The following is a 12,868-nucleotide window of genomic DNA, read 5'->3' on the forward strand; positions in this document are numbered from 1 at the left end:
GCCCAATTCCTGCATCCATTCATCGTATGTTTTAGTCTCCAGTCCCCTAATCATCTTGGTTGCTCTTCTCTGCACTCTTTCTAGAGTCTCAACATCTTTTTATAGTGTGGTGACCAAAACTGGATGCAGTATTCTAAGTGTGGTCTTACAGACAGAATTACTACATTATATTTTTTATAATGCCATTACAAAAAAAAAACCTCTTACCACCTTCACTGATAGTCTGCAGTCTGTTCAGCCAGCAGTATTTGGATTCAAGACAATGGAACTATACTCTTATAAATTTTCTGTCTTGTGTTGTCTTGTGCTAAATATTTGACATTGCACATGGTGTTAAATAATCCACATGCCCAAGTCTATTCAAAAGCATCAGTTAGGGGAGATGGTTGAATATTTTTCTGATTATTCACATGATATATAAGAAATAGCAAAACCTTTTCCTCTATGAGTGGGGACCTGCTGTGAAAAATTGCTTCCAAATTTAAGGAGTATATCACCCAAATGATGGAAAGAATCCAAAATCAAATGTAATCAATTCCTTCCCAGTATACCTAGAAATTAAGTGCATTATTTGTCCAGAACAGAAGTGCTCATTATACCACAAGCAGGATCAACAGATTAAAACAAATATAAACATGAAATGATTTTTACTTCTAGCTGAGATAACACAACTTTCCTCCAGGTGTTGACCTAGTTTCCCTGCCCTTCTGTTTTTTTCAAAATAATCTCAAACCTGACTACTAAGAACTACTTCTTCTATGTTTTCATCTCATGTGACATATAATATAATCTCCCAGCCTTCCTTATGACACTTCCCAGTATTATTCTAGTTTCCCTGTCCCTCAGTTCATGCTCCTCTAGTATCCTCATTTTTCTAGCTACTAAGTTGTCATTACAACAAACTCTGGGCCTAACAGGAGTTTTTATTGCTACAAGACTGGGCTATGCATAGTCACATTAATGAATTAATTCTTGCAGTAGAATCAGTTATAGCCCCCAACCTAATTTTTCTAGTCCTTCAAGCTTCTAACATTCATGTTGCCAAAATTTGGTGGTAAATTGTTTATTTGAGTGGTGTGGTTTGGGAGGAGAAAGTTTAAATGGGCAGATAAATTGACAGGAAGGCCATCACTACATAGGGCAAAGCCATCACCAGAGGAGCTCCCAGAAATATTTCAATAATTGTCTTGTCCACAGTAAAGTGGCTGCTAGAATGACACCTAAGCAGAGAATAAGGAAAATTACCTTGATGAAGATATGCAGGTTCTGATGCCTAGGCAACAGGTGATAAAGCATTTTTAGAGTCCATACTTTCCAGGTAATATTCAAAAGTTTTTTAGATAGACACCTCCCTATTTGCTGAACCAAATTAAGGAGTAAGTAATACAACATAATCAGACTTGCACTATTCTGTTCTTCTCATCAATTTTAATGAAAATAGTTGTAGACATCCTGTGTAGTTTATTCATGATCCTCTCTACCTCTGGGCTGACAGTAGGCAGCAGCTGCAGTAGCCAGCTTAAAAGAGCAATACCCAAAGGTCTCCTGGTTACTTCCTTTGGGATAAACCGTTCCTTTGCTAGCTTTCCTTATTCCTTGAAGGATAAGGTGAAGAATAGACTGAATCAGCCAATACTAATGCTGAAGCTGATTGTAGACAGGACCATGACCCTCTGGCATCTACCAATTTTTTTCTTGCTTTCATCATTCTTTCAGGGATTTACAAAGTGCTCATAGACTACAATCCACTGCTGAGAAGTCAGCCTGCTGGTTTTAGGTGCCTACATGGTTTGCTATGGCCTTCATTCAGGATATTTTTTTTCTTCCTTTTCCTTCCATGTCTTGTGGCCGTAGCTGTGGCAGAACATGTCTGGTATTTCCTGAGGATCTCCCACCCAAGTCTATAGAGTCTAACGAACTTCTATTTTAAATTACCTGCATTCATGTGTGATTTAAAACAGAATTTTCTGTTTAGACGACTGTACCTTTGTATTGTATCTATTAATCACATTTATATGACCATCCATCTCATATGAAAAGATTCTGGGTAGCGTACAACAAACAACAAATATATAAAAATCATTATCAAAATATAAAAAGTTATATTAAAATGAAAATACTATCAAAATTGAAAATATACAAACCACCTGGAAAGAGTAAAAAGTTCGGCCACAGTGGAGCTATCTAAGAATACCTCCAGTTCCCTTGGACCCCCAGGCCTGGTGACATAACCAGATCTTAAGGGACTTCCAGAATGATAACAAAGAATGGCACTAAACTGACTTTGGTGGAGAGAGATGGGGAGAGAGAGGTGTTCCCATGTCATGAAGGGCTTTAAAGATTAAAAGCAGCACCTTGAACTGGACCTGGAATCAAACTGCCAGCCAATGCAGCTTTGAGGAGTTGTGCAACAGCTCGTGTGCCCGGAAAGATGACTCTGTGTGCCACCTTGGGCACATGTGCCATAGGTTCGACATCACGGACCTAGCTGATCAGTAAGCTCCCCAGAGTCAGTCAATCTCCCTGCTCTTTTCATACTGCAGCCAATCAGGTATATTAAATAAGAGAAAATTAATGTAATGTATCTGGAGTTCAGTTGCAATGCCCATAATGTATTGACAAATTAACTAAATTCATCAGTACAAATGGATAGTGATAATTGCCATCAAAAACAATTCCATTATCAGGAAAAATAAAATATTTCCAAATGTTAAAACTGTACTAAATACATTGCAACTGAAATGATATTCATATGAGTTTTCTATTCATGCCAAATTCCAACATATTCCATTATTTTTATTTATTTATTTATTTATTTATTATTGCGATTTATATGCCGCCTTTCTCCCAAGGGACTCAAGGCGATTTACAAAATGACAATTTCCAATACAAATCACAAGATAAAAATTAAAATCAACACCCCAATTAAAACAGTTTAAAATTATAACAGTGTACACCCAACGGATCAGTTGAGTTGATGGAAGAGCCACGTCTTCAGCTTGCGACAGAAGGAAAGGAGGTCAGGGGCTGTCCTGAGCTCGGTGGACAATCCATTCCAGAGGGTTGGGGCTCCCACAGAGAATGCTCTCCTCCTGAGGGCCATCAGCCGACATTGTCAAGAAGCCCTCCCTGGATCCGGCTATTTTAGCTAACTATTGTCCAGTCTCCAACCTTCGCTTCGTTGCAAAGGTTGTTGAGAGTGTGGTAGCACGGCAGCTTCCCCAGTACCTGGATGAAGCTGTCTATCTGGACCCGCTCCAGTCCGGTTTCCAGCCTAGGTACAGCACGGAAACGGCATTGGTCGCATTGGTGGATGATCTCTGGAGGACTCGGGATAGGGGTTATTCCTCTATCCTGGTCCTGTTAGACCTCTCAGCGGCTTTTGATACCATTGACCATGGTATCATGTTGCACCGGTTGAAGGGGCTGGGGGTGGGGGGCACCGTCCTGCAGTGGTTCTCCTCCTACCTCTCTGACCGGTCGCAATCCGTGTTGACAGGGGGGCAGTGGTCGACCCTGAGGCGCCTTGTTTGTGGGGTGCCACAAGGGTCGGTCCTCTCACCCTTCTGTTCAACATTTATGTAAAGCCGCTGGGCGAGATCATCCGTGGCTTTGGGGTGGAGTTCCATCAGTACGCTAACGACACTCAGCTGTACATCTCCACCCCAGGCCACCCCAACGATGCCCTTGAAGTGATGTCCCAGTGCCTGGAGGCCGTGCAGGCCTGGATGGGGAGAAACAGGCTCCGACTCAACCCTTCCAAGACCAAGTGGCTGTGGCTTCCAGCATCCTGATATAGCCAGCTGGTGCCATCACTGGCTATTGGGGGCGAATCACTGGCCCCCACGGAGAGGGCTCACAACTTAGGCGTCCTCCTGGACGCACGGCTGTCTTTAGAAGAGCATATGACGGCCGTGGCCAGGGGGGCTTTTTATCAGATTCGCCTGATACGCCAGTTGCGTCCCTTTCTGGATCGGGACTCCCTACGCACGGTCACTCAAGCACTCGTCACTTCCCGCCTGAACTACTGCAATGCTCTCTACATGGGGCTCCCCTCGGGGTGCACCCGGAGGCTGCAGTTGGTCCAGAACGTGGCCGCGTGGGGGATTATGGGAGCGACGGGGTGCTCACATATAACACCTCTCCTACGCGAGCTGCACTGGCTTCCTGTGGTCTTCCGGGTGCGCTTCAAGGTGTTGGTGACCACCTTTAAAGCGCTCCATGGCTTAGGGCCGGGTTATTTGCGAGACTGCCTTCTGCTGCCGATAGCCTCCCACCGACCAGTTCGCTCACACAGAGAGGGCCTCCTCAGGGTGCCGTCTGCCAGGCAGTGCCAGCTGGCGACCCCCAGGGGGAGAGCCTTTTCTGTGGCAGCACCTGCCCACTGGAATGACCTGCCCCCTAAGATACGCACGATATCAGACCTCCGGACTTTTCGTCGGGCCCTGAAGACACACTTGTTCCATCTAGCTGGGCTGGCTTGATCCCATCCTCTTAGTTTTTTAATCGAAATTCGGTTTTAATTGGGTTGTTTTAGATTCGGGCCAAAATTATTTAATTGTTTTTAAAATGTTTTTAAATTTTATATACTATGTTTTATCCTGGCTGTACACCGCCCTGAGTCCCGCAAGAGAAGGGCGGTATAGAAATATAATAAAATAAATAAATAAAATAAAAAAATTGTTTGGCTGATGGCACCCTGAGGAGGCCCACTCTGTGAGACCGCATGGGACGATGGGAGAGCGGCAGGAGATGGTCCTGCAAGTACCCCGGGCCTAAGCCATTTTCACACGATAAATTAAAATTTGAATCCAAAGGAGGTGGGTGAGACAGTATTTATTATTAATACAGATCTCCAAAATATAGACATTTAGATTCTTAGAAGGCATTTAGTTGACCACAAGAATGTCCTGGACATGTGGCAATATTTCCAGTGGTATCCTAGTAGAGAAGATAATTGAAGAACTGAACTTAATTATACAGTACATCAGCAGCTGCATCAACTATGAAAAATTCTCTTTACCTTTGTATTTTGTATTTTACAATATTTTATAACTCAATAAAATGTTAAACCGTAAAAAGTGCCAAGTGACATATTACAGGGTTCTATTCTAGCTCTGAACTCTTCAACATATTCATAAATGACTTGGATCAAGGGTTACAAGTATGAACATCAACTTTGCAGAGACATAAGAGAGAACAGTGTGAGCATGTGAAGAATAGCTTGACAAGCTGAATACTAGAAATGAATTAACAAGATGAAATTCAACAAGGACACATACAAAATCGTGGATTTCAAAAACAAAAACATGGGATTGATAAGCAATCTATATTGGGCATAAACTGGAGCATATTTAGAGAAGAGCAGGGAAGAGGATCAAGACCTGAAAAAAATCTTTATGAGTAATACTGGAAGCATTAGGAATGTTTAGCTCGGGAACTGAGAATAGGATACTCCATTGGATATATGTGTAACTTGAGTCCAGTCATCTAAAAAGCTATCATGTAGAAAAATGGACAGATTTTTCACAATTGCTCCAGAATACAGGACAAGAAAAATAAATTGTTTAAATTACAGGGAACTATAGTTTGGTTGGACATCGGGGGGTGGGGGGATGGAAATCTTAAACATGGAACAAACTGTCTAGATTCTACTTGTCTGAAGGTCTTTAAAGATAGATTGGTTAGCTAACTCTGTATTAATGGATACTTGTATTGGGCAAAGTATATTAAGTATATTAAGAATTAAGTATATCAAACCCTACATTTATGATAATAAAATAATAAACAGAACTCCTGAAGGCCCTAATATATATAACATCTTAAGTGTTCTGAATAAATAAGAACATTATCACAACCAAAAAGTTATGAGAATATTCTTCTATCATCAGAAACTATCTTCCTTTCCAACCCATCCAGAAAGTTCTTTCTAGCCTCAGAATATTAGAAAGATGGAAAAGGAAGCATCTGTGGCAGGGGTGAAATCCAGCACGTTCTAACAGGTCCTGGAGAACCGGTAGCAGAAATTTTGAGTAGTTTGTAGAACCAGCAAATACCATCTCTGGCTGGCCCCAGAGTGGGGTGGGAATGGAGATTTTGCAATATCTTTCCCCCAGGAGTAGGGAGGAATGGGGATTTGCAGTATCCTTCCCCTGGAGTGGAGTGGGGATGGAGATTTTGCAATATCCTTCCCCTGCCATGCCCACCAAGCCACGCCCAAAGAACCGGTAGGGAAAAATTTTGGATTTCACCCCTGATCTGTGGGTTGCAAAATATCATGGATTCTCTGAAATCAAAAGCATCCTGAATCTCTAAGATGTCTTCCAGAACTGACTGCAACCTATTCTTATTTTGGTAAATCCCTCTCTTTTTCTACTTCCTCACTTCTGCTCTCAACCTGAACCCAGGAGAGTCTTGAGTTTCCAAAGGCTGAATCAAAATCTTCTGATCAGGTAGAGTTGATCTGACCAAATTGACAGTGAAAAGGGATGTATTACTATCTTGGTGCTATGAGACAGATAAGTCTGTTCAAATTATACATTTATTCATAGATGAATAGCACACTGTCTATCAAATCTACTCTAGCAATGTTTCTTGATTTTTTTTTCCATTTATTTCTTCTCTAAGCAGATACCTTAGAGCAGATGGGAAAAATAAGAAACTGAGAAGTAAAAGAATTAAAGAAACATGTCTATACGGCAAATATAATGAGTAATGTAATGTAGATCATGTTACTTTCTGTAAACTAGGTTGTTTCCACTTCCCTTTTCACTGTTGTGATTAAAAAAAAAATCCCTTGGAAACATACAAAGAGGTCAAACAAGTTTTTTTTATTGTTTCTTTCAGAAAGAAGACTAGAGAAGCCAAACAACAAAGCACTACAGTTACATTTCAGGTAAACTCAACCACATTAAAAGGTAGTGAAACTTACTGGAGGATTCAGGCATTCTTCAAAGAAAATTTCTTGTAATGTTTTTTTTTTCCTTTTTTCAGAGAAGACAACTCTAAAATAGCTGTGCATTTGCTGTTTAAAGTGTAAGTAATGAACTAAAGGATAATCAAACTATCCTTTCTAGAAATTTTACCTTCTCCTATTATTTATAAAAATGTTAATTAGATGTGCATGTTTTTTCATGTTTAGTTTTAAAGTGCTTTTGAAAGACAGTGAAATTAAAATATTTTAAGGTGATGTGCAGTTCAATTTTATGAAGATTGTATTCTCTGTTGTTTGTATAAAACATATACAAATGATACACAAATGTTTTCCAAGGGCCAGCCTAAAGTGTTTCGTATCAGACCCTTAAGTTTATAGAAGTGCAAGAAATCTATAGAAGGAAAAGTACCCTCCAGGATTTATGCAATAGAAGTTACTGTTTATGGGACTGTTTATGAGACTGTAAGCTGTTGGTTTACATTCAGTAAACTGAAACAATCCAAGCTACATCATTCACACAGGGTGAATAATATATATACCGTAGCTACAGTAACAACGGAATGCTGTTCCAAAGAAGGAGGACCTTGATTGAAAAGGTCTTCTTGATCTGGACAAACGGAAACAATTGGGAGAATGTAGTCCTGGAGACATCCAGATCCCCAACCATTTTTTTCTCAAATTTGCATAGTTTTTATTATCCATTTTCAAATAGACATAAAAATGTACAATCACCAAAATAAGGGGAAAAAACACACAAATAAAAACACATTTTTTTAAAAAAAAATCTATAATTATAACTATATCAAGTTCATCTGATTTTTTAAAGTCTTTAAAAGGAAAAAATGGAATAGAATAGAATTTTTTATTGGCCAAGTGTGATTGGACACACAAGGAATTTGTCTTGGTGCATATGCTCTCAGTGTACATAAAAGAAAAGATACGTTCATCAAGAATCATAAGGTACAACACTTAATGATAGTCATAGGGTACAAATTATACAAGCAACAAAATTACAGTCATACAGTCATAAGTGGAAGAAGATAGGTGATGGGAACGATGAGAAGATTAATAATAGTGCAGACTTAGTAAATAATTGAGGGAATTATTTGTTTAGCAGAGTGATGGCAATCAGGAAAAAAACTGTTCTTGTGTCTAGTTGTTCTGGTGTGCAGTACTCTATAGCGTCTTTTTGAGGGTAGGAGTTGAAACAGTTTATGTCCAGGATGCGAGGGGTAGGCAAATATTTTCACAGCCCTCTTTTTGACTCGTGCAGTATACTTTATTTTTATTTATTTTTATTTTATGTGATTTGTATGCCGTCCTATCTCCGTAGACTCAGGGTGGGTCCTCAATGGAAGGCAGGTTGGTAGCAGTTGTTTTTCCTGCAGTTCTAATTATCCTCTGAAATGAGCCTGGAACAGGTTTAGAAGGGACAACCAGCACTCAAAGCAAACTGGTTCCCAATCTAACTTTTGAAGTAGTGGTGTTACATCAGCATCCATGAAGCCTAATCACTATTCTGGAGCAGCTCCAGCTTTAGAAAGGATTTCAAGTGCAACCCATGTAGTCCAAGTGAGAGGCAATCAAGGTATATGTGAGTAAGGGGAAGGTCTCCAACTCCAGAGAAGCTCATAATTATTCCTGCAGATGAAATTTTACAAGGGCGTTTTTTGCTACAACTGCCAGCTGAGATTCACTTAAGAACCCCAAGTTTCTTGACATATAATTTTTATTAAATACATTTTATGAGTATAAAAACAATAAGCATTTTGAAAAAAATTTAAAGTTTAGATGTAAATAAAAGTGCAAAAAAAGAAATAGTTAAGAAAAGAAAGAAAATAAAAAGTTATGAAGAAGCTGCTTCTGATTTTCTTAACAGCAGCTAAGTGCCCTTCACAAATATCCCTTTTCTTACTTTCCACAATCCCAAGGAGGCAGTGAGATGCTAGGCTCAGTATTTGGTTTGACAATCAAGGTGGGGTTTAAATATTATTAGCAAATTGATAACATAAGCTTAGTAGGAACTATGTTTCAACAATAAAAATCCTACAGGAACAAACCCATATATATTTAACCCCAAAAATATTTATAATAACACATTTTAATTCTTAAAATATTTGCTGCACCTGTTGTTCATTCATTCTCTCTCTAAGGTTACAATATAATTTTCTTCTTTATATAGTCTATCCTTTCTATTCATCAAACCCATAAATCACAAGTTCATATTTTTCTTTTTTCAGCAAAAAGTCCATAAGGGGTTTCCAGTCACTAATAAATATGGTTATTGTCCTTTCTTTAATCAGACAAGTCAAACCTTCTTTGCTAATTCAGTCATCTTCACCAGATTTTCTTCCATTGTGTATATTTCAGAGCCTTTCCATTTTTGTGCATATAATATTTTGCAGCAGGAATCCCAAGTGATAAACTAGTTTGTTACAGAAGGAATCATGCTTCATCTTATCCAGAATTAAAGATACCATAACAACAGTGGTAAAGAGTTCTTCATGAAAAATTATTAAGCATTCAAATGTTTTGAAAATAAATGATAAAACGTATAGTTTTAAAATAACTGATGTTGATTATACAATTGAAAACATTATTCTTTTTTCTGTCCTATAGATTTATGCTTCATGATCCAGAATGGAAAATATGGACAGTGGATCTTCTCTGGACATGGATGAAGTAATTAACATGAATGAACAGTGCCATGTATTTAAGGAGACTGAACTTTGGAAAGAAAATGTGGATTTAATAGAAAAGAGCAGCTTGGGAAATACCGTGTCCTCTTCCTATGAAATATCAGCCCCGACCAACATAGGGATAAAATTGGGTCCTGATAGCCTCACTAGGAGGCGGGGCTTGCCTGGTAAGTTGCATCTATTGAATATGGAGCATGATGGGGCTGACAATCCCCCATATCTATTCGATAGGCATGCTCCAAGTAGGATTTCTACTTCTCCAACCTTGAGGAGGCTAAGAAAGAACACATCATCGGTTTCTCAAATAGCTCCACTCCATGACAGTGCTGAGAATATAAGAACAGACAAACAGATGCCACAAATCAACATTTTTCTTTCTATGCATCCAGAACTTCCTTCTCTCCCTCAGCACTGTTCTCTCCCATCATCCTCTGGCATTTACTCAAATACAGTGGCCCAAGTACAACACTCTACATCAGTTAATCCCAAAGCAAATCTAATAGATAACAAAGATGATTTCAGTGATACTCAAACAGTGCAGGACAGTAACGAGAACAACCCTTCTCCAGAATGTGAAGAAAACAATTCTCAGCAATATAGCCAGGTAAGTAATTTTTTAAAAAAAATTATCTTTTCTGAATTAGCGTACATTATAATTGTTCGACTGACAGTCTCATATAATAAATCATGTCATTATTATTCTTAGATTTAAAAGGAATTTAGCACTGTTTGACAGCCTAGTCCAGCCTGCCTCAACCTGATGTCCCATAAATATGTTGAAACGTGTCTTCTGTTTTCACTGGCTAGCATATTTTTTATAACTGAAGACTTGTAAAGGACACCGATTGGAACATCCTTATATAGTCATTTTCTAATTAAGTTTGCATAGCTTAAATTAATTATTAAGTCTAAAATCATTAATTTAGGCTGAAGAGCTATCATTTAAATCAAATAATTTATATGACATGAAACAGTTAAGATGGTGCTAATTTTCAACCCTCATCATCAAATGCCGTAGCCAATGTCAAGGAATGCTGGGAGTTGGCAGTAGCGTCTATAGGGCCATTTAGACTCTATTCACATATTAAGCAGTAGAGGGCTATTAATCATAATTAATTTGTTTTTAAATAAAAACTGTTTACCTAAATGGATTGTAAAAATAAACATTTCCAAGAACCTAGGAATTTAGAATGTCATATTCATTTTCTGACATAGTTGTTCAGAGCAGGAAGCACAAATCCAATCAAACGTTTGTCATGCAGTATGGTTTATTAAATGGCCTGAATTCCAAAGATGTCAAATGCCATCTAAACCTGAGTTAAAAATGGGGAAATTATAGGGGAGTTTTGAATCTATCATGAAACATCCATGAACTGAACAGTCCTATGATTATGGAAAAAATATTTTGTAATAGCGTTATCAGTTTCCTCAGACTTGCTATTTATTAGTCAAAGATGAACAGAATTATTTTCTCCAATTGGTTGTAATGAAAGAGAATTTATTATGTTATCTGTGGTGTTGATGTATTCTGTAATGCAAGCTGTGGCCCTTAAATATGTCCCTGGAAAACCTCGTTTCCTTTCTTGATGGTGGCAGGATTAATGTCCATCACACTTGTTATATAAAAAATGAATAGACTTTTTTTTTCTCTAGTTGTGAATATGCTATCACACAGGCACTATTTATTAGTGCAACTCAATATATTCAATGCACTCCAATTAAGAGTAAATTGGCAGTTTACATTGGAATATATTGTTGCTTGAGCACAACATAGAAAAGATGGTCAACCATTGTGCCTGTGAGTCTCTTGAATCCAACTAGCTGGTTATGGAATGGTGGAATAAATATGTTCCTGGCCTGATTTTTAGGCCTTAAATGATCAACATTCCATTTTAGTTCTGAAATTCCATTTTTCATGTGAAACACAGCCATTAGTTAAAATAACTAACACTCAATGCCTTATTTTCTCAGGCCTTGGATTTACATAAATCTAGTAGGTATGTATATACTTAATCTTGCTATTTTAACATCAACATAATATTCTCATGTTATTTAATGTTGAGAAGTAAGAGTGATATGTTCACTGCATCTAACAAAATCATTTCTGTTTAAATATAGGTGGCCAGGTTTTAAATGTTCCACTACTGAGTTGTTTAAACTTGCTCTTTTAACAACAGGTACTTCATGTTTGCATATTAGTTCAGACATGCCCAGCTATATTTGTCTTTTCATTTTGTACTGTTAGAAGTAGCTGCACAACTGCATGAAATTGTTAACAGTTGAAACATCCCAAAGCAAAAAAGACTACTATAATATATATTTCTCCAAGTTTTTTTTAACTCTTGAATTACCAAATTGAAAATACATCTACAATTCAGATGACCTTTTCTCAACCTAATGCCTTTTGGATGTATTGGATTTCAGGTCTAAACAGATGGTCAATATTGAGGAAGACTATTATAGCTATTCTGCACAAGGCATTATATGAAGTCCATGTTGCTACAGATGCATCAAACATAGATTGATTCCTAAAATGTAAGATAATGTTAATGAACATTAAGGCCATCAAAGATTAATCAACCATGTTCGCTTATTTTACCTGTTAATGATAGAAGAACAAGTAGATATTTCAAAGTAGATCAACAATTGTTCAGTTATTTGATGTTTGCAAGTATAACTGTCTTAAAAAATAAAATTACCAATTCTATTTACATTGCTAGGATCTATTCCTTGCTTTCAGAAGACCATAATCTTTCCTCTCTTCCCTCTTTTGTTACATCTGGATAATATTGTTCAATTTTATAGCTTTTTTTAATAAAAATATTACAACAGGCTCATCCCATTAGGAAGGATGAAGTTGTTGTCACAAGGATCAGATTGCTTATGGCAGCAAACTGTTCAGGTTTCCTTTTTCCTTTGTGAGTGTTCTATTCTATTCTAAATATTTGATGGATCTTTTATCCTGAAGAGAGTATATACCAGTAACTTGGCTTCTTTGAATAAAACCAATCTGGAATTTGAGCAAGAAAGTTTTCATTGGCTAATAGGATTTGGGTGATTAATTTTTTGGCCTGATCTTACAGAACAGAGTTAGATAGAATCATGCTCTCTGGAATCAAAAGACATGATAACTTTCTCAGATTTTGTGCAGAATAAATTAAAATATGCAAACTATAGTGGCTATACCAATTCTGTTGTGGTAGATTTATCAAACTCTTTGATTGATTCAATGATT

At 37.7% G+C, this 12,868-nt stretch overlaps 1 protein-coding gene across 1 annotated transcript in view; it reads left to right on the forward strand.

Moving 5' to 3' along the window:
* The first annotated feature begins 9,574 nt into the window (after nucleotides 1-9,574).
* The window catches only part of PLEKHG7 (pleckstrin homology and RhoGEF domain containing G7), a 44,685-nt gene continuing 41,391 nt past the window's right edge, over nucleotides 9,575-12,868 (forward strand). Inside the window, exons 1-2 of the mRNA XM_070947959.1 lie at nucleotides 9,575-10,237; nucleotides 11,605-11,630. Of these exons, the coding sequence (XP_070804060.1) occupies nucleotides 9,575-10,237; nucleotides 11,605-11,630 (689 nt within the window). The remainder of the gene's footprint in view (nucleotides 10,238-11,604; nucleotides 11,631-12,868) is intronic.

This window comes from Pituophis catenifer, unplaced genomic scaffold (genome assembly GCF_029215685.1).
Source record: "Pituophis catenifer annectens isolate HBS135680 unplaced genomic scaffold, rPitCat1.0.hap2 SCAF_7, whole genome shotgun sequence".
NCBI lineage: Eukaryota > Metazoa > Chordata > Lepidosauria > Squamata > Colubridae > Pituophis > Pituophis catenifer.